Genomic DNA, 26,189 nt, shown 5'->3' on the forward strand with positions numbered 1-26,189 from the left:
CTCACGTATTATGACAGGGGCCTATTTTGAGGCCTCCTTGGTGACATACTGCAGGTATTTCCCTATTTGTGCATAAAAAAAAATCTGTTTTAACTGCCTCTCGAATCCCACCGTTTGGATGTACAATTACTTAACCATTCTCCACCAAGGAACCTCGTTAGGTGTTGCAGGTTGTTTACTCTTAATGCAAATGTCCTAAAGAATGTCTTGTACTTGCCCACTGGGCACCTGTGTGCGGTGCCGCTCAGGGAAGGTTCCCAAGAGTGAAGCTGCCAGCTGCTGGGCGGGAGCCTGCCCTTCTCGCAGACACCAGTACAAACTCCTAGGTCTATGTTTATGTGTACGTGTGTGCATCTGAGTGCACAGAAGTGTGTAGACCTGTATACGTATCTGTGTGCACGTATACGTGTGCAGGTCGATACGGGGATGTGCATGGATGTGTATTCAGTTTTCAAGTCAGTCTTCCATCCTGGCACTTGCTCCTCGTTTTCGAAATATCTGGCTTATCCTTATTCAGAAAATAAGGTGCCAGTCTGGGGGTGCCTGGGTGGCTCAGTTGTTAAGCGTCTGCCTTCGGCTCGGGTCATGATCTCAGGGTCCTGGGATCGAGCCCCACATCGGGCTCCCTGCTCGGCAGGAAGCCTGCTTCTCCCTCTCCCACTCCCCCTGCTTGTGTTCCCTCTCTCACTGCCTCTGTCAAATAAATAAATAAAATCTTAAAAAAAAAAAAAAAAGGTGCCAGTCTGTCCAAAAGGACCTCATACGCTCTGCTTCCCTGAACACAGGAGTTGGGGTTCACTTGCTTTAGACAAGTGCTCTGGCCGGCTGGGAACAAAGCCAACGCCTGTGTGGAAGGAGGTGCACATAAGTACCAAGGTTGGGCCCCCGAGCTGAGGGAGCCCATGTTGTTGGCCAAGTGGCCTCGGTTCCCTCACCTAACACATCCGACCTAGACTCAGTGTGAGTCAGTGGTCTTTCCACTGCGGACAAGTGTCCAAAGTCTGCTGCTCAGCTTTGGGCCAGCAGCTGAGGCCACAGGACAGCCTCCCGTCAGCGGCACCACCTGAGAGCCTGCGACAGGCAGTGCCCTTGCTCCACATCCTCGGCCAGCATCAAACTGATGGTGTAGGCAACAGGCGTTCTGTTCCTCACTCATGCAGAGCTGAAGAGGAGGGACCGGTGTCTACACTGGCGGGAATTGGCCCAAGCTCTAAGGCCAGGTGGAAATGGCATTAAAAATCTGGGCTCTGATATGGTCCAGAGCAGGGCACTGGAGGGCAGAGCTATTCGCCACGATGACCAACACGCACGCAAACCTGCTGGACACGTTCCCGGTCTGCTAGGTGGTGACTCGGAGTACTGTAGCCCTGATAACAGCATGCCTATGGAGTGGCCGCTGGGTGTGATGTCAATTTGGGCTTACCCTGTCCTCCTCCTCACACTGGGACCCACTGCTCACTAGCAGACACGCTGTGGGCATCAGCCCAGCCTGGCCATGGGGCCGCCCCCTCTTCTCTGCACGTTTGGCTGGAGTCAGGACGAAGGTGGCCATGACCCAAGATGAGCTGCGGAGGAGACCCAACACCCCGTGGGATAACCCCCAGTCTGTCAGGCTCTGGCCACCGGAGGTCTTTGCTGGAGCTGGAAGGGGCTGCTTTTGAAGCAAGAGGAACTGACCGCACACTTGGCTGGTGGCTTTGTAGGCCCACTGAGGAGACACAGGAGGACAGCTCTCCTGCTCTGAGCCAGTTGTTGGCTGGAGAAGTGCGAGGCGAGGTGAGGGAGGGCGCGCCCCGTGTGACAACACCCTGGCCCCTGGCTGGGAGAAGCAGCAGGTTCACGGATTCTCCACACACAGACCCACGCTTCAACTGTTTATTCCATAATCAGTTACCGTAGAGGATGAACCCGATTATGAACAGACTGAAAGAAATACACAGTTTCACACAATACCCAGCTATCACCCCAGACAGGTACACTGGTACGACACGATACAGAACACGATGAGGGGAATGGAGCCCGCGGAGGCTTTACGGCATGGAGGGTTCAAGAGGAGCATCATCACTCGTGTTAATAAAATCCAAGTGCTTTGAAAATCCAACTCCAGGCCGTTGGCAGAGGTTTTTCATTTCAAGGACACGCGCGGACAAGGAGCGCCATGATTCCGTACATTTCTGGCTGCTTGCAAGCCCTGTTTGTGGGTCAACTGCTTTCCCTCTTCCTCCTTAAGGTGCGCTCACAGGAGCAGCACGGGCTGCAGGAGGAGAGCCCCTGAAGAAGCACAGGCTGGGGGGAGGTGTGACCGCAGCAGGACCAGGAGGGACGGAGGTGACCGCCTCTCGATCGCACGGCCTGGCTTACATGGGTAGCCCATCTCTGTCCTTCCGTCTGTAGGTACCTGGCAGCCTTGCCAGGCCTCCCCGCCTCAAGGTGAGTCCACCTCAGTGGCTGAATGAACAGGCGCGTGTCTGGGGCCTACAGCAGCAGCACCCACAGGGCCCCCAGGTCGGCGGTCTGGTCCCGGGAGGGGCTGCCACCTGCCGCTCTCTGGCAGCCCAGCAGTGAGAGACGTGGACCACTGTGGCCAGAAAACCTGGAAACCCAGATTTGTGTACCAGCCCCCGATTCCAGAAGGATGCAATTGACTCACATTCTGGCAAAAACATTTCAGGAGAAATATAAGTGGGTAAAAATAAGAGCCGATTAGGGCAGACTGTGGACTGCAGCCCCACATGCCCTGCAGCGGCTCGCCTCCTGTCATCTCCTCCCGTGATCTGAGGCACATGAACCCGAACTTCTGGGGTCCTAGCTCTTCCCAGGACACTTTTTGGATTTTTTTTAGGCCTAAAAGATAATAGTTTGTCTTCACTCTTGTTCTTTGGGATATTTTTCAGTCTTAAGATAAAAGAATACTTAAATTGGGGCAATCCTCCTCTCATGTCAAAATATTCCAGTCGCACACGTCACGAAGACATAGCACCACATCAAACAGCGAGGGAGCCCCCAGCAAACAGGGGTAGAGAATTCTGAAAACCAAGGTAGCAGCTGAGAAGCCGAGCGGTTTCCCTGCAGTGTGTCTGATGCCCTCGCTCAGCCGCGCCTCCCTCCCCGGGCAGCTGACGGAGCCTGCCTCCCGGCCAGGTCGACCTTTACCACTTGATGTCTCGGCTGACCGCAGGGAGCCCTGGGCCCTGGTACATGGTGTGCAGGGCCTCCTGGACTCTGGGGGAGTCGGCCCCGTCCAGCCACTCCTGGTACAGCTCCTGCACGTGGGCGCTGGTCTCAGGGGGCCGCACAGGGACGTCCGCGTAGATGCCTTCCATCTGCCGCAGCAGCGCCTTGTCTGCACGCCCATCCTCGGTCTGGGCTTGGCCTCTGCCGTTTAAACACCCTGAAAGACAAGCAGGGACCTTATGCTTTGTCTCCGTTCGCTTTAAAGGGCATGGTTCTGGAGCAGGAAAGGAACAGCAGTGGTGTGCAGCTGACTCTGGACGTGTGGGCCCCGAGGCCTCAAGAACCCCAGGTTACAGGCGCACAGCCCCTTACGCTTCCGATTCTTACCTACATACCTTATCCAGGAAACGTTTTTTTACCTAAAAGTGAAGTAAGCTGCCAGCCTCTAGAAATGGCTGGCTGTGTACGCAGATCTGGACTTCCAGAAGAGCAGGAAGACTGCGAACGGGAAGCCACACCACTAGCGTCTCATAAAGCCTCTGGGCGTGGGTCCCCAACTGGGCGGGACTGGGGAGGGGGCGGGGACCCACAACCCCGCACCAGAGCCCATGCGCCCGGGCACCACAGCCTGGATAAAGGGTCCAACTCCCACGTCCTGGTGCTGTTTACTCCCAAATGTATTAAATAATGTCATGATTTATACGGTTAAGTTGATTTAAAAGCATTTGTAGCAAACTGCTACCCTGGCCAAGGCCCTCTCCACTTGTCCCTTGGCAGTACCCACCAGCTGCACTTTTTTTAAAAAGATTTCATTATTTTACTTTTTAAAAAGATTTTATTTATTCATTTGAGAGAGAAAGAGTGAGAGAGAGAAAGCATGAGCGAGGGGGAGTGGCAGAGGGAGAAGGAGGCTCCCCACTGAGCAGGGAGCCCGACACGGGACTTGATCCCAGGACCCCGGGATCATGACCTGAGCAGAAGGCAGACGCTTCACCCACTGAGCCATCCAGGCGTCCCTCCACCCAGCTGCACTTTTGATCTCAAATCTCGAAGACACTCAGCCATGGCAGGTGACTCCGCTCACTTTCCCAGTGAGCCCACTCTCCCAAGGTCTGCTCCTGTCCTCAGACCCCTGGCCCCGGCTCCCCCGCTGTTAGGGCACAGGTGAGTCTGCCCGGCCCCCACCCGTGGCTCAGGGGAGCTGGACACCCTACCCCCTCCACCGCAGACCCAGCTCACCACTGCCTCCTCATCCTCACTGTGTCAGTTCCTCCACACCCCCACATGCCCTCCCCTGAAGCCGGCAGGTTTTCGCCAGCACCCCGGCCATGCCTCCTCTCCTTAGGCAGGCTTGAATCTTGTGGGCCTTCCCCACTCAGTAGGGCACAGGTGGCCCCACAGCCACCTGGAGGCCATAGCATCCTCTCCCCGGACACCCATACCTACTCTACCAGCAAGTCCCTGGCCTCTGCCGTGGGACCCTGCCCTGGTGCCTCTCGTTGGTCTTCCCCACCGCCCCCAACCAATCCATCACTCAGGACAGAACCTGGCTACCGGCGGGGCCATCTGAACCAAGATCAGGCTCTCAGCTGGTGCCACCCGAGCAGCGGCTCTTCTCTGGGACTCTGTCCCCAGGGACGTTCTAAGGGGACACCTAGCTCTTCTGCTATGTGGTAAGGGGAGGAGAGGGACCACTGTGTCACAACCACCAGCGCAGCATCCACAGTCCCACAAAGCTGTCAGAACCGAGCAAGGCCTGGGGTAGCCCACGAGGGCCTGCTTCCTCAAGGTCTGTGGGGGCAGTGTGGCCCAGACCCCGCGTCTTACCCCCAGGGCAGGCGAGCACCTCCACGAAGTGGTACGGGAACCTGCCCTTCTTCAGTTTCAGAACCACGTTCTGGATGTTTCGAAAGCCGTACGCAGCAGCGAAGCGTAACAGAACCTCCCCGTTCTTTTCAAGGGTGACCTCCTGGAAGTCCTTGTTTCTGTAAGATGAACACAGTGGATTTTTTTTTTTTTTAAGATTTTATTTATTTGACAGAGAGAGACACAGCGAGAGAGGGAACACAAGCAGGGGGAGTGGGAGAGGGAGAAGCAGGCTCCCCGCTGAGCAGGGAGCCCGATGTGGGGCTCGATCCCAGGACCCTGGGATCATGACCTGAGCCGAAGGCAGACGCTCAGACTGAGCCACCCCGGCGCCCCTGGATTTTTTTTTTTTAAGATTTTTATTTTAATTGAGACACAGAGAGAGAGAGAGTGCACAAGCAAGGAGGAGGGGCAGAGGCAGAGAGAGGGGGAGAAACGGGCTTCCCGCTGAGCAGGGAGCCCAACTCGGGGCTTGATCCCAGGACCCCGGGATTATGACCTGAGCTGAAGGCAGACGCTCAACGACTGAGCCCCCCAGGCGCCCCAACAAAATGATTTTAATCTAGAGTCCTTCCTCTACGGCTGACAATCATTTTCTAATCTAAGTTTGAAGCATTAGCAAAATGAAAGACCCGAACGAAAACAAGGCTTTTTGGTCTTGGCCATTCCAAGCCCTATAAATGAGACAGCCCCCCACCCAGCTCACACCCGCGCGCACGCCCCCAGCTTTGGGCAGTGTGCCCGACAGCAGTGCTGACCGCACAGGCAGACCTCAGGGTACGGTAGGTGACCTCGCCCACGTCCTCGTCAAACAGCTGCTTGGCCGCGTGCCTGAAGACGTGCGCCAGGTACCCGTCAGAGCTGGCTCCGTCATGGCGCCTCACCTCTTCCTCCTTCAGGCCTCCAAACCTTGCCAGGCGGAAGAGCAACAGCAATAAGGAGTCAGACTGCCACGGGCGTAGGATCCGCCGCGAAAAGAGAAATTCTGTACAGATATTTAGACTTCAGGCAAGGATCTCAGGTTAGTTTTAAAGATCAGCACAGCAGTCATCCGTGCCCCCGATGCCGAAGCCCCACTCCGTGCGCTTGGCTGGCTACTCCTTATCTGCTGCACCATCAGTGTGTCCCCCAAACCTCGACACCTGGGACACTTGGGACAGAGCTGGGAATCTGAGGGCCACCGAGAGCGTGTGCACGTGCCCCAGTCGGGAAAAGAACAAGGACAGGCTCAGGCCACAGGCACTGAAGCGCCTTCAATTCTATACACCTCAGGGCAGCCTTCCACAAAAGGGCTGTGACTGCCGAGCAGCCCACGCTCGCCCTGCGCGGAGCCTAAGACATGCATGTGGTGGGAGTGCTGGTCATCGGTGAGGATTACCAGGACAGCAGAACCCTGGCCTGCTGTTCTTGGTGCAAAGGGACCCGAGGGAGCTGCTTTTCCCCAGAGGTGACCCAGCCTCAGGCAGGCCCAGACACACAATGCCAGGGACCCATGGAATTCAGAAGTGGAGGGTGCGGACATGTAAGTATCCCTACGGAAACCCAACTCCCCACACCCCCAATCGGTGGCACTGCACACCAGGGCCCCGCTCATGTTCCACCGGAGAGCTGGGAAGATGGCCTAGGGTCGTGGTGGGGGCCGAGCCACAACACAGCAAGTGGCAACCCCAGGTCAGGGGGCCCCCCACACCCCCATCTCTCTGCCGCCCACGGCCTCATCATGAAGGAGGGAGGCCACCGACAAGGTGCCCCTGCCTGCAAAAGTCACTTACAGAGTGTCAACGGCAGCGTCTTTCACTGCGAGGTCACTTTGCTCCATTATCTGAACGATTTCACCTACAGACAAAGAAGAGGCGTGAGGCACCATGGAAGGACCCACCCAGCCCATGGAAGTGAGGAGGGCAGGACATCACGCTTCCTCCGGAGCTGCTTCCAAGATTATCTCCCGCACAGGAGCTTCTGTTAAGGTGCCCTTGGGCACTGTCACTCTTACAGAGGGCAGCAGAACACTGATATGTGAAAAATTCTGATAAAATGTAAGAGAAGAGTCCAACTCCTCCTTCTGCCCTTGAAACAAGGGATTTTGCCAACAGTCTCTCCGTGTTTTTGTTTCTGAAGCAGAAAACTTTCGGGTATAGCTGCCTGTGGACAGAGCACCAAGACACAGTGGCTGCATTTACATAGCGCATGGTGATGTGCACAGAGATGAACCGAGAATCAGAACCACTGTCCTACTTCCCTTTACACCAGGGTGTAAGCGGTGTAAGCGAATGTTTACATCAACCGCCATGGCATTGCATGCACACAAGATGACTTAACATGTGAGAAAAACAGTAAAACTGATTCTGCATTCAAGATAGAGGCCTGCCTATGGTTCTCACGAAAACCCGCCATTTACCAGGTAAGCAGATGCCTTCTTGTCTCCCTTCCCCCGGGGCCTGTGTGCTGGGGGCCCTTCCACAGCGGTCCTCTTGCTGGAGTCTCAGGTCAGGGGACCCACGCCCAGGAGTCACTGTCCCCGAGAGCTGGCCGCCCTGCCTACGCGGTGCGGGGGTCTGAAGTGCAGCCGCTCGGGGTTAGCAGACGAAAGCCACGCCTTGACGGCAGCGTTCCGCTGAGCAGCTCGAGGGCACCAGAGAATCATTTCCACCCAGCACACAGAGAACCTGCGGCAGGCCCTCCGCCAGGCACACTGGACGGGGGCTGCCGGCAAAGTCACTGGAGCACCACGGGCCCCCAGCTTGACTCTAAGTGAGAAAACCTCACTGTGTTGCCAGGTGCATGTTTGCTGTCGGCAGGGTCTCCGTCTCATATGGGACTTCTCCACGCTGTGCGAGCGCTGCCCCCTCCACTTCCCTGCAGTCAAGCCCTCGGGGGTCCTGTCGTGACCTCGGAGGACGACCGGCCAGAGGCCCCAGTCGTACCCAGCCCGCCCACCCCTCACCTGAGGTTAGTACGCAGTCAGCACCCCGGGAGCCGTGGGAAGCCGTGGGAAAGTCTTCTCGAAGGGCCTCCAGTTTCTTATCGTAGCAAGGAGCCACAATAACATGGAAAATCTTGTCGGGGGACAGGTTCTGGGGAGAAAGAGCAAACCCTGCTTGGGGCTATGGGGAAGTGAGGAGGGGCAGCTGAAAGCTGGTACCCACAACCCCCCCCACCCCGACCAAGGTGCTTTCGCACGTGCTGAGGCCACTGTGGATCTGAGCCCAGCCTCCTGCAGACCAAGCTGCGACCTGCGCTCGCAGCCGCACTATCGCCCACCTCGGGGCCAAGCCACCCAGAGCCCGGAAGGTCCAGCAGCCTGAGACGCCGGGGAAGAGCTCAGAGAGCTGAACCAGCTTCCTCCCCCCAGACCTATGCACACGCTGACCAAACACCATTAAGGATAAGCCACTGCTGGACAGTCGCCCGGGCTGGCTGACCCTCCAACTTTCTGGAAGCTTCCCAAGTGACACCTATTCGGGTAGGCCCTGTGGTGCCTGAGGCTGAGCTGGAATCGGCAGTCACACCAGCAGCGGGAAGTTGCCGAGTGGCCTCGGCAGAAAGGCCCTACTCGGGGCAAAGCCCGAGGACGGTGCCCGGCTGTCCCTCAGCAGGCCCACAGGACCAGTGACCCTCGAGGACTGGCACACTCCTGGATTCCCCCAACAGTGGGGGCAGGGCAAGCACGAGGGATAAAGTCCCAAAGTTCATTTTTCTGCCCCCAAAGTGAACAAGGGTGTCAAAGGCGTGTGGCTTCCTAAACGGCTTTGGGTCTGTGGGGTCCCTATTATCGCTGTGTTCTCCAGTTTCTCCAGGGCCAGACCTCAACTGGTTCCCTGGAGAGATGTATCCTCTGACTGAGGAGGACCGTGGGCACTCTGGCAACTGGGGAAGCGACCACAGGAGGGGGCCACATCATGGGCGCCACTGGGGTGTCGGGGACCTCTGGAAGGAACCAGGCTTGGCCTCTGCCAGGGTTCCTGAGGCGGCCCTGGATGGCATGCAGGGGGTCTGATTGGGGACCTGCAGTGGGGAGGGACAGCACAGGGGCCAGCTAAACATGGGGTGCCACCCACAGGGGGGACCTGGGGCAGGTGAGGGACGTGGGAAGGTCTTTAGGAGCCTGGCTGGGAGTTTTCCCATCATGTGAAGGCAGAAGTGGCTAAGGGAGTCACATGCCTACTCACTGTGGTCTGGGGGATAGGCCAGGACCCCACACAGGGCCTCCTTCACTGCAAGCATCTCCGGGGGCAAGGCCAGGGCCTCCCCCCGTCGCTTACCAGGACAGACAGTGTTTCCACTCGGTCTAGGGCCAAGACCACCCTGGATGTGCCCGGTGGGAACGTCCCCCATCTCCTAGCCCATGTGCTGCCCTGTAGGAGGTGATCAGCTTACCTGCCGTCTGGCGAAGTAATCCTTTACCAGAGAGCCCATGATCTGTTGGGGAGACTTGGCGGTGCAGAGGTGGGGGGTAACAGGGTGGCCCAGCACCCGTTCGGCGTATCGGACCCAGCCTGGGGAGAGAACGGTCCTGTCACCTAATCACAGTGGCTTCCTTCTCCTTTCTGTCACACACAAGGAATTCTGAGCTCCCAGACCCCGTCACTCGGGGTAAAGCCAGACACCTCTTCACATGACGTCCCAGGGAATTCGTGGCACCTTGGGCCCCGAGGACCCTAGGTGCATATGCCCTAGACTGGAAGATGCCCCTGCCAGCCCTTGACCAGAGAGGATGGAGTGGAAGGAAGTGAAAACTGGTACACTGGATCCCCCCAAAGAGGAGAACAAGCTCAGAGGAGCATCTTCCCAGGGCACTGGCCCCCACTCGGCTGTGCCCACTGCAGAGCTGTTCTTGTCATCAGCAGCCACAAAGCCCACCCAGCTTCACTCACCTATTGGAAGTTAACAGCCAACAACTGCCCACTTTTTAGGGCAAGGACAGAATTTCACACGCCCAGGTGACGGTGAGAAATAGCAACATGCTCTACGCCTAAGCACGCAGCCTGGTACTGAGCATCTCCTGAGCTGCCGAAGGCCGCTGTGCCCTCTGGGCTCACCCCTACTGCTGGGGCGTCCAGGGGGAACAGGGGTCAGACCTGCGGGAGCCAGAGCCCGCATCCTTCGCCTCCTAGGCATGGCCTGGAGAGAGGCAGACGCCATGGACAGGTGTGCACACCACAGCATCACGGGGGAGCACAGAGGCAGAGTGAGAAGCTGCGCACCAGACCCCAGGGACAGCCAGCTGCCTTCCCGTGACCACTCCTGGCCAGGAGAGCAGCAGGAGTGCTAGACGACGTGACAATCCCTTCTGAACAAACTCAAACCCCGTAACCATCACCTGCATGTAGGCCTGAGCGTGCACAGGAAACGTCTGCGGTGACCCACAGAAGCTCCTAGAGAACGGTCCCTGGAGGAACTCTCTGTTTTTTTTTATTACCATATGATGTATTACTTGTTTCAGGGGTACAGGTCTGTGATTCATCAGTCTTACACAATTCACAGCATTCACCATGGAGGGACTCTCCTTATCCCTTGCCTCTCAACATTAAAAACAAAAAACTGCCAAAAACAGTGGGCCTTTGGGGGCCCAAGGCCCCACGCACTGCGAGTCTGGCCTGGCAAGGCCTCGCCCACCCTGGCCTTAGTACCAGGCTGGCACCTCCAGACGCGGCTCTCTGGCAGATGGCATCTCTGTGCTGCAGGCAAGCTGCTGTGGGCTGGCCAGGGGCACCACACAGCAGGCAACGTTTAGCAGGAGGTAAGGGCTGGGGCCCAGGGAGGATGCCTAGCCTGTGGGGCAGAGGACTGAGCAGGGACGGGGAGGAGGAACCAGGGTCCCAGGGCCCCCGGCGCCCTGCATCTGAAACCAGACAGGTTAGCACTTTCCTGAGGAAACCTCTTATCAGGAACTTGTTACTGAACGCTGCCCGGGGGCAGACCCACCGGCCTGTGGCCTGGACAGCCCCTGCTGGCTCCCATGGAGACACGAGAACGGAGAAGTGACCGTGGGCTTCACAGCAGCATGGGGATGACAACAGCACCCACGTCCTACCTGGGCGCTGGCCCTTCCCTGCAGAACTGCAGACTACCCCCTCCCCCGGGCCACCACTGACGGGACGGGACAAGGGGGGACGTGCTTGGAGAAGTGGCCTGGCACGAGGCACCCAGGAGCTCTGCAGAGGTACACCCCACAGGAGACATCCCTCAGTGTGTGGGCAGCAAGCACACCCCAAGACCTAGGAGCCCCGCATGAGACAGCCATGCCCAGCGAGCCAGCACAGGACTGCCCACAGCCCTGATTCTATCTGCCAGGTCAGATCATCTGACCTTGATGTTGCTTTCATCTCTTTACCCTGTCGTAGGGAAGCAAAGAGGACAATGCTGATTGTAGACAAGGTTTAGTTTTGAACCAAATCTCACCTCATGTCCCTGAACTTGAGAGATGACATGAACCTGAACTAGTTAGAGTTCTGACATACTTGGGTATAAAGAACTCCTGAGGGAAAGTGCATCATCATCTAGGAAGAACATTCTAGAAGCTCCAAACCTACACATGAACAGACTTGAAGAGCTCAAGACCCTGGATGCGGATGCAGCAAGTACCAGGCCAGATGCGGGGGGGAGGGTAGGGGGCGGAGGTGGCCATTGTGCACCAAGCAGGGGCTGAGTGAGGTGGGGGGCTCTGGGGTGGACCTGCTGGGGTCCCCACCAGCACTCCACTCCCTCCTGGTCTAGGACGCCCAGTGTGTTGGGCCTGTGACCTCTGACCTCACCCATCTCTGCTCCTGCCCCTAACGCAGACCCGTGAGAAATGGTGCCTCTGGCACACGGAGGCGCGGCAACTGGCCCTGGGCGCTCACCTGGGCAGGCGGAGGTGAGCATGGGCAGCGCTGGCTCTTCCTCACTGTGCTGCTGGTATCGACGCACGAACTCTTTCTGACTCTCCAGGATGCTGAAATCCGCTGCTACTGTTGTATCGAAGACATAGTGCACCCCTGCAGGAAAGAGGGCGCGTCAGCTTCTCATCACCTAACGGAGGAGCCCCTGGAGTCTGCAGACTCCACAGCACCCCCGAGCTCTGTGCCTCCCTCTCACCTCCTTTGCTCCACAAACGGCATAAGCCCAGGACTGTCTTACCTTTTCCTTCAAACAATAAACGTGGATCATTTTTCATAAGAAAATATGTGTGTTTTCTCTCTTGCTTCCTCTCGTCCTCTCTACGTCTACACTTACGTAAACACCTCACAGTAGCCACAAAGTTAACGGAAGATTATAAGATACCAGCAGCACTCTCTTCCAGTCAGTGGTTAGATTCCAGTCTGTGATGATCCTTGGTATCTTTAAATAAACTGGCAGCCCAAACCTTTCTTTTCTTTTTTCTTTTTAAGATTTTATTTATTTGACAGAGAGAGCACAAGCAGAGGGAGAGAGAGGGAGAAGCAGGTTCCCTGCTGGGCAAAGAGCCTGATGTGGGACTCGATCCCAGGACCCTGGGATCATGACCTGGGCCAAAGGCAGACGCCTAACCAACTGAGCCACCCAGGCGTCCCCAGCCCAAACCTTTCTGATGGCCATAATTTTTATGCTGATTTGTAACTATCTTTTTTCTTCTTTTTTAAGCTTTTAGCATTTTTAAAAAAAGATTTATTTGAGAGAGAGTGTGCAAGCAGGGGGAGGGGCAAAGCGAGAGGGAGAAGCAGACTCCGCACTGAGCACAGAGTCCGACGTGGAGCTTACTCCCAGGACCCTGAGATCATGACCTGAGCCGAAATCAAGAGTTGGAGGCTTAACTGACTATCCCACCCAGGTGCCTCTTTTTAGCTATCTTTTAAAAATAAATTTTTTTAATATTGGCACATAAGCCTGAAACAAAACATATACTTTTAATAATTTGAACAAAGTAGATTAAATAATCTGCAGCCAGATAATTTTTCTTAAAAAGAAACATTATAATGCCTAAGTATCATCTTGAAAGTATCACCTTAAGTCAGTTTGCCTATGGATATGTTTTACTAACATATAATGCCCAACTCTTTACTTTAAAAAATTCTCTCCCCAAATAGGACCTTTCACTATGAGAAGAGAGAGTATCTAGGAACTTTGGTAAAACCTGAAGCTTTTTCAGATCACGAGCATGAAGGAATGACTACACCCATGCTCATAGCTGTGGCCTAGTTTGGTAGCAGGCGGTGCGTGGAGAAACCAGTCGACGCCAAGTGCTCTAAGGAGCAGGTGTTTATTCCAAGTGTCACCTTATTTTATTAGTAATCCCCCACGTGTTTAGGTCTTTAAAAGCCACTGCAGGGTGCCTGGGTGGCTCAGTTGGTTAAGCATTCGACTCTTGGTTTTGGCTCAGGTCATGATCTCAGGGTCCTGGGATCAAGCCCCGTGTTGGGCTCTGTGCTCAGTAGGGAGTCTGCTTGGGATTCCCTCTCCCTCTGGCCCTCCCCCGGCTGACGTGCTTGCACAAACGCTCTCTCTAAAATCAATCAATCTTAAAAAAAGAAGCCACTGGGCACCTGGGTGGCTCAGTCGGTTAAGCGTCTGCCTTTGGCTCAGGTCATAATCCCAGGGTCCTGGGATGGAGCCCTGTGTTGGGCTCCCTGCTCCACGGGGAGTCTGCTTCTCCCTCTGCCTCTCTCTCTCTTTCTCCCTCTGTCTCTCATGAATAAATGAATAAAATCTTTAAAAAAAAAAAAAAAAAAGAAGCCACTGCAGAAAAATTGAAGCTCATGTTGAAGAATGCCTCCAGTTCTCCTCTCCTGAGCCCGCCTGGTGGTCGTGTGCGTGAGGACACCCCGGGGGGCAGACCCTCCACAGAGGGTGGGGTGGGGTGGGGTGGGGGCTCGGGGTTGAGCAGTCCAACAACAGTGGATGACACAGAAGCCTTCTCATTGCTACTTTGGATGGTACCATTCCAGCTCATTCACATTTGAGCTCTTGGGCATATTTGAGAGGGACTATCTTCCTTTTTTGTGCACAGGAGACAGCCCACTCCCTCCCTGCTCTGCTCTTCAGAGAGCATCCTGGGAAACCAGATGCCAGTCATCTTGCAGATGTGATGCTCTATCACATGCCCTCCATGGGCCCTGGGAGCCGGGGCGAGACCATACTCCTCAGTGAGCGCAGGAGCCTCCTACGTGTCCCCGCCACCCCATCACCTGCTGCTCCTGGAGGGCCAGCCACAGACATCACACAACACCCGTCTGCACAGCAAGGGGGTGAGGGACACCCGCCTATCGCGGGTCAGAGGTAGGTCCTCTTACATTTCTTGAGGTGCTTGTGGAAGTCTGGTCTAGGCTGTGCCCCTGGGAGCCGAACTCTGGAGACACAAAGCACAGCTGTAAGCTGGCCTTGTAGACTCACAACAATATCAAGGTGCCTCACCAAGACTTTTGAGGAAGCCGCAGAGTCTTCTAGATGCATCAGTCACACTGAGGCGGAATTTGGCAGCAAAGTAAGGCAGAGACTGAGGACACACGGACACGACCAGCACCTTGTGCTGTGAGGTATCACATTTCTGGGAGAAACAGAGAAGAGCGTCACACGTGTGGTGCATACAGAGTGAAGTAAGACACCATGATGAAAAATCCAGTCACACAGAACGAGTAAGTGCTCTATGAGAACACTGATAAAATATATGTGCACTAGCAAGTATAATTAAGGAAACGGAAAAAAATTAGGATTAAAAAGTGTGACATCCCAAGAGATTTTGTCAATTTTTAAAAACAATACTCTTATCAATAAATGCGAATACCTGAATGAAAGTGGATAATTTTAAAGGAAAAAAAAATTACAATATTGGCCCATAAATAACTGAAATGACCCAATAACAATTTAAAAATACACACACACCAATATGTTTCAATTAGAACAAAATACATACACACTGAAACAGTGTCCAGAGATCTATCCCCAAAGAGGCCTCAGTCCCTGGTCATTCTGGCAAACTATAGGATATATATATTTGCGTACACGTATACATATATGTATGTATGTGTGTGTGTGTTTTGTTTTTTTAAGAAAGAGAAGAAGAAAGAACGGCGGGGAGGGGGGGCGCAAAGGCAGAGGGAGAGAGAGAGAAACTTAAGCAGGCTCCACATTCAGCACAGAGCCCAACGCAGGGCTCGATCTCATGACCCCAAGATCATGACCAGAGCCGAAACCAAGAGTCAGACGCTTAACTGACCGAGCCACCCAGGCTCCCCAAATTGTAGGATATTTTTAAGGAGTGGATCATTCTCACCTTCTATAAACTGTTCTAAAAAATACTGTGTGGGATGCCTGGGTGGCTCAGTCGTTAAGCGTCTGCCTTTGGCTCAGGTCATGATCCCAGGGTCCTGGGATCGAGCCCCACATCGGGCTCCCTGCTCTGTGGGGAGCCTGTTTCTCCCTCTCCCTGCCACTCTCCCTGCTTGTGCTCATTCTCTCTGACAAATAAATAAAATCTTTTTAAAAAAACACCGTACAAACATGAAACCACAAGGCTATCGACATCCTGAAACCAAAATGGATACTGGCGGCTCAAGGAATCCCTGGAAAAATATGAACAATTCATCGCCAACACAATAACCCAGGAGAGCAGCACAGGCGAGGATGCTGGCATTAGAAAGTCTCCCCCGTGACCCTCTAACCTGGAGTCTAGGGCAGATACAGGATTACCATGACAGAGCTGTGTGGGTCAGACGTTGTCAGCCAGTTAGTAAAGTGGAAACCCGAACAGTGGCATTTGGGGGCAAACCTTCCACCACAGGTCTGAGGATTGGTCTGGTCTCACAGCTGGGGCATGCAGGCCCAACTGGATGTGGGAAAGGCGGCGTGATTCCTGCTTCTGAATGCATCCCAACAGAAATGTGGAAGCAGGAATCGGGAGAGAGTGTGAATCGGTGGAAGCAGGAATCGGTGTGAGTCCCAGTTACTAACAGAAGACGCAGGGCAGAGGGTGGTCTGTCCCCAGCTCCAGAAGCCAGACTCAGTGCTTCCAATCCTTTTATCTGATGCCCTGCCAGGGAGGTCTCCAGGCCTCACTCCGTTCTCACTCAAACGTCCCCTCCCCTGAGGGAGCTGCTTTGTGACCAGCAGGGGATCAGACTGAGCCCAGGGCGAAGGGCAGCAGAGCACAGAAAGGGAAATTGCAGTGTGACTGCATGAGCAGCTGACTCAACCAACCCAGAACCTCCCCTATGTCCAGTTTCCTGAAATAACCATTTCCTTATTCTTTATGCCAGTTTCTGTAGCTGAAATGCTCATTGGTATGCATTTCTACCAGAAGTTTCTATAAACATCTACTTAATAGTAAAACTTCCCACTGAAGTTTGAATCAAGATGTTAGTGTGGGGGGAGCTAAAGCCATTCTGTTCAGAGGAGGACAGGCAAGAGCAGGTGGGGACTGCCGCTTGCTCATGGACCTCCCGGGGGACCTGACCACCAGGAAGGGAAGAGACACAATGCTGACAACAGAAAGACATGTATTTCTCTCTGAAACCGTGGCCTAAAAATGCTGATGTGCCAGGAACACGCCACAGGGGTGGTGGCAAACACGCACAACACTGCTTGGCTCTGTCCTCTGTGCTGGGTGCCCATGTGAAGCCCACACTCCTCACGGACTCTGCCTTGCTCGGGCATACCAACTGTTACCGAGACGGCGGGGGGGTCTCCCAGAGGCACCTGCACTGCTGCAGGCAGGGTGGGGTGTGAGAGCGCTTCCTGTGAGCAGCCGTGAGCAAGGGGCAAACGCAGGTGTGCGCTTCAGCCCCTCTGCCTCATCTGCCCTTCCTTTCACCTGTCCAAAGCTGAGGGACACAGCTCTGCAGGAGAGCTGAGGGACCACAGCCTTGCCCCAGCCTGACAAGCCCATCAGACCAGAGCCCTGCCTCTGGGAACAGACTAGGGACCTCGAGTCCTACCATGTCGGTGAGGGAACGTGACCCTGGGTGGGGGGCTCTAGAGAGGGTTGACTCCAGCAAGGGACATAGGGCCAGGGCCGAGGCATGTACGCTGTGCCCAGCAGAGGCTTCCATGCCGCACCTCCACCCCCACCCCCCCGCCCCAAGCAGGAGCCCTACCTTATTAAGGTTCAGAACACGGAAGAAGTCCTTGGCATTCTGCTGGGAAACCTGGAGCCCTTCCTCAGCAGTCACACAGCTGTCACATGCCAGGCAGTCACTCAGAAATATCTTGGCATCAGCCAACTTATGGAATTCCCCCTTCTACAAAAGAAAGATGTTTTGGTCTGATTCTTGAATAAAGACTCTAACATGTGCTTCTCTAGGGAGAATGACAGCACGAGACCAACACAGAACATGGACACCTTAGACAACACAAAGCCGGAGGGCCATAGAACACCACAATGACACCAAGGAGTCACACAGATGACAATCCAGGGTGGGAGCAGGACAGCACTGTCACATGGTGGAAGAAATCTACATTCCTGTGTCTCAGGAGCTGGCCCGGCGCCTCTCTTCCCTATGTCCCCTTCTGTGTTGCCCTCGGGGATTCCCACTCTCAGTCTGCTCTGTACTCCCTGGTGACTCATCAAGGCCCATGGTTCCCCAAGGAAGCTGGTAGCCTGGCTTCAGGAGGTCTGAATGGGGCCCAAGAGTTTGCACTTCTAACCAGCTCCCAGGTGGGTCCAGAGCTGCCACTCCGAGGGTCTGGAGCACAGGGCCTGGCACAGAGCTGGGGCCCAGCAGATAATGCCATGCTCCTCAGAGAATCCTGGCCCTCTGTCCCTGCAGAGGTGTCTGTGAGCACACTCCGCGCTGTTCCCAGGACCTCCTCCCTGCCGTGTGCTGGGCACCACACAGTCCTTCTTTCTGCAGGCTCTCCTGGGCCAGGTCTGGTCCCTCCCCACCTGTCCTGTTCCTTCTGCCCCCGTGTGCGTTCTGCAGAAGACTGTCCTGTCCACTGCCTTCTCTCCAATCAGCCTCACTTCCCAAAACAGTGTCAGCTCCCCCAGCCCCCAACACCTCTCCAACCTTCACCTCCAGCGGAGCTCTTTCCTTTCCCAAGCTCCAGACCGCCATCCCACAGAGAGCTCAGTGCCTGTGGAACTCAAATTGCACTCAGCTTCCTGCACTGCATCCTCTTTCCTGCTTTTGCCACTGTGGTGGCCTGCCCAGGCCCCACCACCCCATCTCCCAGGCCCTTTCCCTCATTCTCCCCTGCTCTAGCCACCTTAAACCACCTGCCTCCATCACCCGCCCCCCCATATGATCTGTCCCCTCCTCTAGACCACTGTGTGCACCCCTCCTCTGACCTGCTCACCCTACGGGGGTGCCGCCCACTGTGCTGGCAGGACGCCTGCTGAGGCTGTGCACACACCTTATCTCTGCGTAACCACAGCCCTGGGAGAGAAGGAACCCAACTCCCCAGGTCACTGATAAGGAAACTGGGGCTCCCGGGTTTAGATGTCTGTCCGAGGTGATGTGGCCAGAGGGCAGGTGTGGGAGGCGCCAGGCACTCCCTGCTTCTTCTGCCTTTGAACCCTGGGTGCCTGCCTCATCTGCTGCTTGCCGAGCCCTACAGCTGCCAGAGTGCAGAGCTGGTACGAGAGGGACTAGATCAGTTCCTGTCAGTCCAGACCTTGTGTCGGGGTCACCAGACTAAAGCGAAACCTGCTGCTGTCCACGTTGCCAGCTCTCCACTAGTGAAGTCAGTACCAGTCCTTTCCAAGGGAAGAGTGACCTCCCCTACCCAGTAAACTCAAACCATCACCACTAGCTAAGAGGGATTTAAACTCTCAAGAACAAAGTTAGAGAAGAAACCACTAGAAAAACAAACTTACAGGATCATGAGATTTGAATGACTTTTTAAATTACCTACCTAAACTCCCCTTTTACAGAATGAAACTTTCCATTAAAAAAGTTGGAAATTTAAATATTATACCACTATTTCTAATCAATGACTGAAGATGGTATTTTTCTTTGTTCTTCACACAGTTTGTTTTGGCTGGGTGTATTCTGAGAACACTTGCTCTTGGGCACTTCTGTCCCAAAGGTCACATGCCTAGGAATGACCACCCAGCATGCCCACGGCAAACACCCCCCCACCCCACCCCCGCCCAGGGCACCACTTTAGGATCTTCTGAGAGCAGTGGTGTGCCAGGGACATGAGCCCTCGAAGAGGAGAAAAACAGCCCCAGCCATTTACTCCAGGCTAATGCAAAACTGAGAAATTACTTGCCTCTCCATTCTCCTGAGCCAGACTTGGTATGTCAACTGAAGCATTCTCTTGGTCCTCGGTTTTTGTTTTCTTACTACATTCCTTGAAAAAGCAAAGGAACATAAAAAAGTACTTTTAATCTGACTCTCTCAATTTAAAAAGATGTATGTACACTCTGATCCATTAACCTCATGTGCAGAAATCCTCTCTACAAAAACAAAAGTACCTGGACTTGTGGACACACATGCACACCCTCCTCTATCCGTGTCCTTGCAGTAACTGAAAACTAGCAGCAATGTGGCCTTCCACCAACAGGTAAATCAACACCGACAGCCTGGATACTTGTTATATTTAGAATATGATGAACTAGGATTATGTGTAATGCTTTGAAAATGTATCTCCGTATAATGTTAAAAAAAAAAAAGAGGAAGTGATGGAATATTTACATGCTCTAATTTTTGGAAAAAACAAACAAAAAATCCCCATCCCCACAATGAATGGCTCTTTACGTTATCAGCCTAGAAGCAAGTGTGGAAGGCTACCCCGGTCACTATGGTCACCCAGGTGGAGCGGAGGACCGGCCCTGTCCTTCCTACATTCTTGTTTTGTTACCATAATCATGTAAGTTGTATAAAAACTCCTCAAAAACATGGTTTGATCAGTGTTTCAATCATCCACATCAAGAACTGTGCTCGCTATGACTGCCCTGCGTGGTAACAAAAGTTAGTTTTTCTGTTTTGCTTTTTTTTTCCTTTGGCTTCAAACATATTTAGAAAGGACAAACAAGTGCACTGAGAACTGGAAAGACCAAGCATGAGCCCAAATGTAACGTGACTACAAGGCACCTGGAAACGAAACCTGACCCGCAGTAGCGCTGGCATCTGGCAGGTTCAGTGTCCGCAGCTCACCAACCACCTGCAGTCGCCCTCTACCCAGTAAACCCCCAACCAGTTGTCACACAGGAGACCAAGTCTGCGAGATGACGCGGACGCACAGGAGCCCGGAGCGTTTGATCCCGGAGACGGGGGACTGGGGGCCGGGGGACCCGGGACGGCGCCACGGCCCGCACCGCCCGCTCTGGGCACCAGGGCTCCCGGAGGTCGGTGACTGCAGGCAGCTCCGACCCCCGGCTCCGACCTCGACCCAACCTGACCCCCCGACCTCGAACAGCCCCGACCCCGGCCGGACCGACCCCCTGACCCCAAGCAGCCCCGACCCCGGCCGGACCGACCCCCTGACCCCAAGCAGCCCCGACCCCGGCCGGACCGACCCCCTGACCCCAAGCAGCCCCGACCCTGGCAGGACTGACCCCGAGCAGCCCCGACCCCAGCCGGACTGACCCCCTGACCCCGAGCAGCACCGACCCCGGCCGGACTGACCCCTTGACCCCAACTCCCTGACTCCGGCCGGACCGACCCCCATGACCCCGAGCAGCCCCATCGGGGCCGGACCGATTCCCGGCCCCGAGTGCGCGGGGCCCACCTTCCGCGTGCAGTGCTCACACTTCATCTGGAGCGGGGCAGGCGAGGGGCCAGGGTTCGGCCTCAGAGGAGCACCGGGAGACTCGGTCACAGACGCCCGGCGCCCGCCGCCCTTTGTTGTAGTCACCCGCGGCACGGCACCACCCCCAGCGTCTCCACTTGACCAATGAGAGCGCCGGGAAGGGGCGGGTCACAACACTAAACCAATAGGAGTGCAGATAGTGCGGTGCGGCTCCCGCCCACATGTCTCCGCCTAGGCCAATGACAGCCCCGGGAAGGGGCGGGCCAGGCCCTGGAGCCAATCGGAGCGCGCGGGGGCGGAGAGCGGCGGACGCCCGGGAGGCCCGGCGGGTCGTCTCGTCCGTTTCGGCGGCTCGCGGGTCGGGGGCGGCACGGGGCTGACAGGCAGATCCTCTCCAGGAGGCGACCCTGAGTTGTCCTGGGGCGTCTGGTCCGCCAGCTTGGCTCCACCTTAAGCCTGTCTCCAGACTCAGCCAGGCCATCGCCATTGCCGCCCGCAGGCGCGTCACGTAGGCCGGGCCTGGCGGCAGTGCGCACGCGCGAATGCGCACCACGTGGCGCCTCGGTGGAGCTCGAAGGTGGGTGTGAAGTAGAGTCAACTAGATGCTCTCAGCAGGTGTGTGGATGATCGGGCACCTGCTTCGCAAATAATGAGTAGTTACTGTTTCTGGGAGAAATGACACCAGCTACAGGGTTAAAACGAAAATGTTTAACTCATAATAATGAAAATAAACATTTTATAAAATCAGTGTCTGCTCTTTGCAGGATGATCAGAAATGAGAAGCATGCCTAGGAAAGTTCAGTGGGCCATAATAAAAGCAACTGGTGACCTTAAAAATAAAGCTGCCAGTCATTTTACCAGTTGGGTTTATTTGGGAATAGCAGAGAATTGCAATCCAGACCAGGCTAGCTACACCCAAACCATAGGCAAGTCGGGAGAACAAAGGAGAGGAGCACACTTCTGTAGAGGAAAGGGGGTGTTGGGAGGGGCTGTTGTAAACAAAAAGGCCGTTGGAGTAAAATAGTGGCTTCTCGAGGGCTGAGCTGTGCCTGCCTCTCATTGACTGGCTTGTTGCCTGGGCTTGAGGAAACCTAACTTCCTCCTGCTGGGGTAGTAAAGTAGTGGCTAAGGTAGTATTTACCTGCAAGGTTCCTGCTGGGTCTGCAGTTGAGAACAGTGTTGGGGGGAGAGCTTCCTTTGCCTGCTCCCAACCCCTCCTAAAGGAGGTTTCCTTGATTCAGTTTCATAATTTATAGTGGTTCATACAGCTTTTTACAAATGCATAAGTTAAAATCTGAAGGTCTAACCCCTACATTACTCAAATGTATGTTGGCACCTCTCAGAAAACACATTCCCTCAATTTTCAGCAGGAATAAGAGGATAATTTTAGGTTGTCATTTGTATATTTCTTGTTATTGTTTTAGAAACATAACCACAATACCATTAATTACCATGTGTGAAAACCAATTACAATTACTTAATTTCATCAAATATGTAGTTAGTGTCCAGGTTTCCCTAAATTGATCCCTTTAAAAAAAAAGATTTTATTTATTTATTTGAGAGAGAGAGAGAGAGAATGAATGCACAAGCAGGGGAAGTGGCAGGCAGAGGGAGAGGGAGAAACAGACTCCCTGCTGAGCAGGGAGCCTGATGCGGGACTGGATTCCAGGATGCTGGGATCATGACCTGAGTCGAAGGCAGACACTTCACCGACTGAGCCACCCAGGCACCCCCCCCCTTTTTTAGTTTAAATCAGGACCTAAATGAGTCCAATATTTTCATTGGTTTGTGTGTTTCCTGTCTCTTAAAAAAATCATTTTGTTTTAAAATAACTTGAGGCTCACTAAGAAGTTGCAAAGACACTACAGTGTCTGAAGGCTGTGTGTGTGTTTAATTTTGTAGATTCCATCCACTCCCTCTCTTTCGCTTTGCATATCATTATAAAGAAGTCAGGTGGTTTGGCTGTAGGGTTTCCAAGAATTGCTGCCTGCACCCTTCTGGAGTCCTTTAGTATACCCTTGTCCTCTGAATTCCCAGGAAAGAGTAGTCGAATCTTCTTGTGCCTTGATCCCAGGTTAAATTTTTTGGCAAGACTGTTTCATAGATGTTGTTGTGTAATTCCATCAGGAGGCTACACTAACTCCTTCCTGTGATATTAATTAGCACCCATTGATAAAACTGCATAGATCCATTCATTCATGACAGCAGTGTTTTAATCCTACCATTTCTTATTAATTTATTAGCAGGAATATATTTTTTTAAAGATTTTATTTATTTATTTGAGACAGAGTGAGCACAAGCAGGGGGAGAGGGAGAAGCAGACTCCCCGCTGAGCAGGGAGCCCATCGATCCCAGGGCCCTGGGATCATGACCTGAGCCGATGGCAGACGCTTAACGACTGAGCCACCCAGGCGCCCCAGGAATACTTTCATAATGAGAAATTCCTCTCATCCACTATTTGGTTACTCTGTTGTAAGTTTTATAAAGAAAGGTAAGATGAATGTATAAATTGGTAAAAAAAAAAAAAAAAAAAATCATCCAAGTTCCTTTCTCAGCATCCTCTGAAAGTGAACAAAGAATTTAAAAATAGATCATTATGAATTACGGATTTTGGGGGCTCCTGGGTGGCTCAGTCGGTTGAGCATCTCAGCTCAGCATCTTGATCTCAGGGTTGTGAGTTCAAGTCCCATGTTGGGTTTCACGTTTAAAAAAAAAAGTTACAGATTTTTAAAAAAGATTTTATTTATTTGACAGAGAAAGACACAGTGAGAGAGGGAACACAAGGAGGGGCAGAGGGAGAGGGAGAAGCAGGCTTCCCGCGGAGCAGGGAGCCCAACACAGGGCTTGATCCCAGGACCCTGGGATCGTGACCTGAGCTGAAGGCAGCCGCTTAACTGACAGAGCCACCCAGGTGCCCCAAGAGTTATGGATTTAAATGGTTGAAGATTTTCAATTCATTTGAATTATTGTTCTTATTGATACTCAAACCCTTTTTTTCTTTTTTTCTTTTTCGCAAAGAGAATCTCTTCAGCTAGGCTCCAAAATTTTTTTGAAAAGATGCTCAAATGCTAACAGTCCTTTTGCTTTTTGATACATTTGCTTGTACATTTCCTGTTTTAGACTTGAAATCAGTCCTTTCTCCAAAAAGCCTGGTTCCTTTAGTAGGAATTGGTATTTAAAAACCACAGAATGGATCCTAGAATTGCTCATTGCTACTGCATTGGTCATTGTTTCCAGGACTTTTCAGTGGACAGCATGAGGACACATGTATTTTTTAAAGCAAAATACATTATGAACTCACACTGGTCCTTCTAATTCAAATCCAGGAATATAGGGTTCTAAATAATTGATCTTATTGACCTCACATCCATTACTCCTGTCTGAAATTCCTGGTTCCCAGTAGTACCTACCTAACATACTCATTTGCATGGTCTCCTATTACGTACGTAAAAAGTCTCACACTATGCTAACTAACTCTACTATGCAGAATAAAAACACATTTTACATATTACATTTCAATATATATTTGCATCCTGTACACCCCCTTCTTAAGTGATAGTACCTTACACACATTTCTCCATCTTGCTTTTTTCATTCAACAATACATGCTGGAGAGCATGCCATAACAATGTATAGAGATATTCCTCATTCCTTCGTGAGGATATATGTATTTCACAGGGTCCAATCAGGAGAGAGAAAGCACACAGTAATTTGAACAGAGTTTAATATAAAGAATTATTAGCAATAACTGGGGATTGGAGTGAGGGATTGGCCAGTAAAGAGAAATGAGACTATAAAGAATGCAAGAATTGTAAGAAACAAGGAGTAACCACAACCACCCCAACCAGGGCTATGACAATGAGGAGCTCACTATCCCCAGGGATGAGATCTAGACTGTTGGAGAAGGCCGCCTTTGGCTCACTGGATGGCAGAGAAGCTGTCAGATGTCGCAGTGATGGAACTTGCTGGAAATCTTCTCTGCAGGGTGCTGGGGAAAGGTTTTTTTCCACAGAAGGGATCTCACTAGAGGTACTTTTCTACAAAACCACTCAAGGGGTTGTGAGGGGAAGCTGGTGGGTACTGGTTACTGCTGACCAGTGTGCACTGTAAGAGCTGGATGCTGGAGAAGGCCTGGGGGCTGCAGGAGCCTGCAGACCCAGCACAGCAGAAGCAGGAAGAAAAGCTCTTCCTCCTGCAGTGTCTCTCCAGCACCCTCTATTGACAAAGTTTAGCATCATGCCAGAGAGTACACAAAAAATAGAGGGCTCAGATCCATTTTCATGGATCAGGCAATGAAGTTTGAATTTAGAGCTGAGATAGAATGCATTAATAATTGGCACAATATACAGTTTTATTCACCCAGTCCCCTATTTATGGATATTGTATTTCCGGTCTTGCTATTACCAATATTCAGCAGGATTCTAACCAAATTAACTGTCATTTGTTCACACATTTAACATTTGTAAGAGTCCAGTGCAGGCTTCATTTTTAAATAGCATATAATCTAGTAGAAAAGGTGAAATTATGCAAATAAAATGTAACGCAAAGTAGAATTTCCTGGGTATCATCTCAGTTCTACCTAAATTCTGAGGAATAAGATCACTTCCAGTTGCAGCAAGCAGGAAGGACTTAAAGAAGGTACTGACAATTCAAATAGACCTTCAAGATGGTGTAGGGGAAGTCCATTTCAGGAAGATGGAATGTGAGCTGAGGGGTCAGGTCAGGGAGCCTGCTGTGTTCAGACGCTGCCCAGTTTTGCTGCAGCAAGAGTAATGGTCTCAAAGTGTGGCTCCGGGACCAGCAGTATTAGCAACATCTAAATTTTACGCTCCCACACACCACTGGGAACAGGTGCTAGCAACCTGTGTTTCAAAAACCTCCCCGGTGATTCTCATGCCTGCTCAGGTTTGGGAACCACAGGCAGAGAGTATCTGAAGCAGACTGGTAAAGTAAAAAAGTCGTTTCCAAATTTTTGATCATGTGCTTATATTGGGAAATCTTCTAGGGTTATGCACACCGATGTACATGTATTTCTTTATAAGGACTATGCACCGTTGTACTCATTTTATGTAAGTTATAAAACACATGGAGAATAAACAAGAAGAACGATGGGAACCGAAGCTCTCCTCTGTTCTTCCAGCACCCCACATGGCCCTCGACCGCCCGCTTTGGAGAGCACTCGGGGAGGTGGGCAGTGACTGTGGTGGAGGCTCTCCTGTTTCAGGGAGGGCCCTTCCCTTCATCTGCTCAGAATTGGAAAGGCAATTTAGGGTCCTGACCAGGGACCACGGGATTGAGTCCTGCTTCGGGCCTCATCTTTCCGCAGTAAGGGAAGGTGGTGTTTTGGTGGAGCAGGTAGGCCACCTCCGTGGCCATTGCAAGGTTTTCCTGGAGAAAACTGTCTTTCCTACTGCAAGTCTCCGACAACAGCCCAGCCAATGAGAGAGGGCCACTGCCCAGCCAATGGAGGCAGCCACAGCCCAGCCAATGGGAGGCGGCCA

The 26,189-nt window shown here is 53.0% G+C and overlaps 1 protein-coding gene across 1 annotated transcript; it reads right to left on the bottom strand.

The window, feature by feature from the left end:
• Positions 1–1,861: 1,861 nt before the first annotated feature.
• NARF (nuclear prelamin A recognition factor) lies at positions 1,862–20,811 on the bottom strand. Its single transcript, XM_035025707.1, has 11 exons — positions 20,668–20,811; positions 19,207–19,287; positions 17,088–17,231; positions 14,410–14,542; positions 11,883–12,017; positions 9,418–9,536; positions 7,985–8,114; positions 6,813–6,876; positions 5,812–5,949; positions 5,002–5,159; positions 1,862–3,391 (listed from the first exon to the last, which is right to left on the bottom strand). Exons 1-11 carry the CDS (start codon positions 20,692–20,694, stop codon positions 3,150–3,152), a joined length of 1,371 nt encoding a protein of 456 aa, XP_034881598.1. The 5' UTR covers positions 20,695–20,811; the 3' UTR covers positions 1,862–3,149.
• Positions 20,812–26,189: the final 5,378 nt, after the last annotated feature.

This window comes from Mirounga leonina, unplaced genomic scaffold (genome assembly GCF_011800145.1).
Source record: "Mirounga leonina isolate KUSES-001 unplaced genomic scaffold, KU_Mleo_1.0 Mir_197, whole genome shotgun sequence".
In the NCBI taxonomy this organism is placed as follows: Eukaryota; Metazoa; Chordata; class Mammalia; order Carnivora; family Phocidae; genus Mirounga; species Mirounga leonina.

Excerpts from the sequence above, each read along its gene's own strand:
- NARF (XM_035025707.1), bottom strand. The coding sequence starts at position 20,694 with ATGAAGTGTGAGCACTGCACGCGGAAG. Across the intron at positions 19,288-20,667 it reads GTGAGCACTGCACGCGGAAG|GAATGTAGTAAGAAAACAAA; the intron begins GTGGGCCCCGCG and ends TGCTTTTTCAAG. Across the intron at positions 5,950-6,812 it reads GACGCTGCCGTTGACACTCT|GTTTGGAGGCCTGAAGGAGG; the intron begins GTAAGTGACTTT and ends CCGCCTGGCAAG.